At 41.3% G+C, this 2,584-nt stretch overlaps 1 protein-coding gene across 1 annotated transcript; it reads right to left on the bottom strand.

Moving 5' to 3' along the window:
- Nucleotides 1-627: 627 nt before the first annotated feature.
- LOC129151877 (NADH dehydrogenase [ubiquinone] 1 alpha subcomplex subunit 1-like) lies at nucleotides 628-849 on the bottom strand. The gene has a single exon (XM_054728323.1). The coding sequence runs from the start codon at nucleotides 838-840 to the stop codon at nucleotides 628-630; it is 213 nt and encodes a 70-aa protein (XP_054584298.1). The 5' UTR covers nucleotides 841-849.
- Nucleotides 850-2,584: the final 1,735 nt, after the last annotated feature.

Below are 2,584 nucleotides of genomic sequence, written 5' to 3'. Positions count from 1 at the left end.
TTATATCTCAATAAACATTTTTTTTTTTTTAAAGAAGGGCACACACCTGGGTTGCGGGCTTGATTCCCCAGTAGGGGCCATGCAGGAAGCAGATGATCCATGATTCTCTCTCATCATTAATGTTTCCATCTCTTTCTCCCTCTCCCTTCCTCTCTCTGAAATCAATAAAAACATATTTTAAAAATAAGAAAGAGAGAGATGCCTACAACTATTAGAAATATCAAAATAATACCTTATATTTGTCTCACATTTTAAAATTTTCTGGGCAATTTCACATTCAGTATGCTAACAGTTCTTTCTTTTTTTTTTTTTTTACTTTCTTAAAATTGAATTTATTGGGCTAACATTGGTTAATAAAATTATATAGCTTTCAGGTGTAAAATTCTATATCATCTATTATTGTATTGTGTGTTCACCACCTCAAGTCAAATCTCCTTCCATCACCATCTACTCTCTTCTACCTCTCCCACCCACCTATCCCTTTGGTAATCACCATGCTGTTGTCTGTGTCTGAGTTTTTGTTTGTATGTTTGTTTGTTTTTTACTTTTTAACTTTTATTATGCATTACATAATACACTGCATAACCTTCTAGCAGGAGTAGATGAGCAAAACTGAGTTATTTTTCATTAATCAATATTCTCCAAACTGTTTGACACATAGTAATGATTAACTCCAGAGACGCGCTTATCTCTTTCCATCAAAGACCACTGATATGAATAATAGGCAACCCTTTTTTCCTTGCCTCCATTGCTGAACCTATGAATGTGAGCTGTGGCAATTCCGGGGATGAGCAAGCACACGCCCATGACAGCGAGCCCGGGGAGAATCTCGAACCACATCGTGACAAGGTTACCAAGGCCAAAAAAATACCTCCAGGTCCTTAAAATGACCAACTTCGATTTGTGTCTGAGTTTTGTTGTGGTTTATTTTTATTTTTTTACTTAACCCCTTCACCTTTCCAGCCCACAACCCCTCTCCCCTCTGAAAGCTGTCAGTCTGTTCTCTATCTATGAGTCTGTTTTTATTTTGGCTAACAATTCTTGACATTGGTTGAGTCACCAATGTGAGTCTTGATTTTAGAACAGGAAAATGGCAACTTGCTTGATGTGTTGGTGGCAGATTCTGCATTAGAACATTTGTCTCCATCAATTTCTAATCTGGCAGCAGCATTATAATTATTCTGCCCTGGATAATTCTGATATTAATGCAATTCAACAATGCAGAGAGTAACAAATACATTAAATCATCTATTCTTGTGACAGGGATGGGACAGATGTCCTGACATTGAGCTTACTGATTCATGCTTAGTATATGCTGAATGGCAAACTTTTTTTTAACCTTTCTAAGGGGTGTATGCAGAACCACCTCTCACCTAGCTAATTCATGGCTTCATGTTTCCTGTATAAATATCCCCTGGTAGTGGACACCTCAGATGACCAACGACAACTTTGGCAGCTCCACAGCAAGTTCCTAACTTCTTCTGTCCCCATTGGAACCACTGTTCTCACCAGAGCTATGATTCTGTAGTGTGCTTTAGATATAACTGACAGCCTGTGGTTCAGATAGATGGGGTCATGTGTACATTGAGTTCCCCAGAGAGATTCCTGGTCATCACATAATTTTGAAAAATAAGAAAGAAATCATTGTCAAGAAAAAAGGAAATTCTAGATACTACTGGGTTGTTGTTGTTTTTTCATTTTTAAATATATTTTTATTGTTGATAGTATTACAAATATCTCCCATCCCCCTCCTCTCTTCCCCTCCCCTCCCAGCCCTTACTCACCCTCCAGGTCTTCACTACCCTATTGCCCATGTCCATGGGCTATGCATATGCTACTGGTTTTATTTTGAAAACTTTATTTAAAAAATAGTGTTGAAGCATAGAACAGACTGCAGAATCTCAGAGGGAAGGTGGGGGAGGGTGGGTGGGTGGAAAGAGATCAACCAAAGAACTTGTATGCATATATGCGTAACCCATAGACAAAGACAATAGGATGGTGAAAACCTTTGGGGGCAGGGGGGTGGGGCTAGAAGAGATCAATGGGGGGAAAAGGGGACTTATGTAATACTTTCAACAATAATGATTTTTAAAAAATTCTAATATATAAAAACTCTGGGTCCATCACGACCGGAGGCTCGACCAACCAGAAGTCAGTCCTGCTGTCAGCACTGGGTTGCCATGGCAACCCAGCACTGACTGCTGAGGGGGCTGTGAATCAGGCCCAGAGAGAGGCCTGAAGAGAGAAGCAGGGTCTGATCCGTAGCCTCTGTGGCACTGTTGATCAGCACTTGCCTCTCTCTTTCTCTCCGGGCCTGACCAGCAGTCACGCCTCCATTTCTCTCCAGGCCTCCACTAGGACTGCTGATCAGCCCCACCTTTCTGATCAGGCCCCGTTGATAGGCCCAGAGACACTGACTGGCATAGAAACTGAGCAATCAGAACCAAATCTGGGTAAAGTGTGAGGAGCCAATGGCTACCTAAGAGGTGGCGGCACTTTTGACGTTGACTGGCATAGAAACTGACCAATCAGAACCAAATCTGGGTCAACTGTGAGGAGACAATGGCTGTCTAGGAGGCAGAGC

The sequence above is a fragment of the Eptesicus fuscus genome, chromosome 16 (assembly GCF_027574615.1).
Source record: "Eptesicus fuscus isolate TK198812 chromosome 16, DD_ASM_mEF_20220401, whole genome shotgun sequence".
NCBI classification, from domain to species: Eukaryota; Metazoa; Chordata; class Mammalia; order Chiroptera; family Vespertilionidae; genus Eptesicus; species Eptesicus fuscus.
Note: the sequence above shows the minus strand (reverse complement) of the source record. Positions and strands in the feature narration are given on the sequence as shown.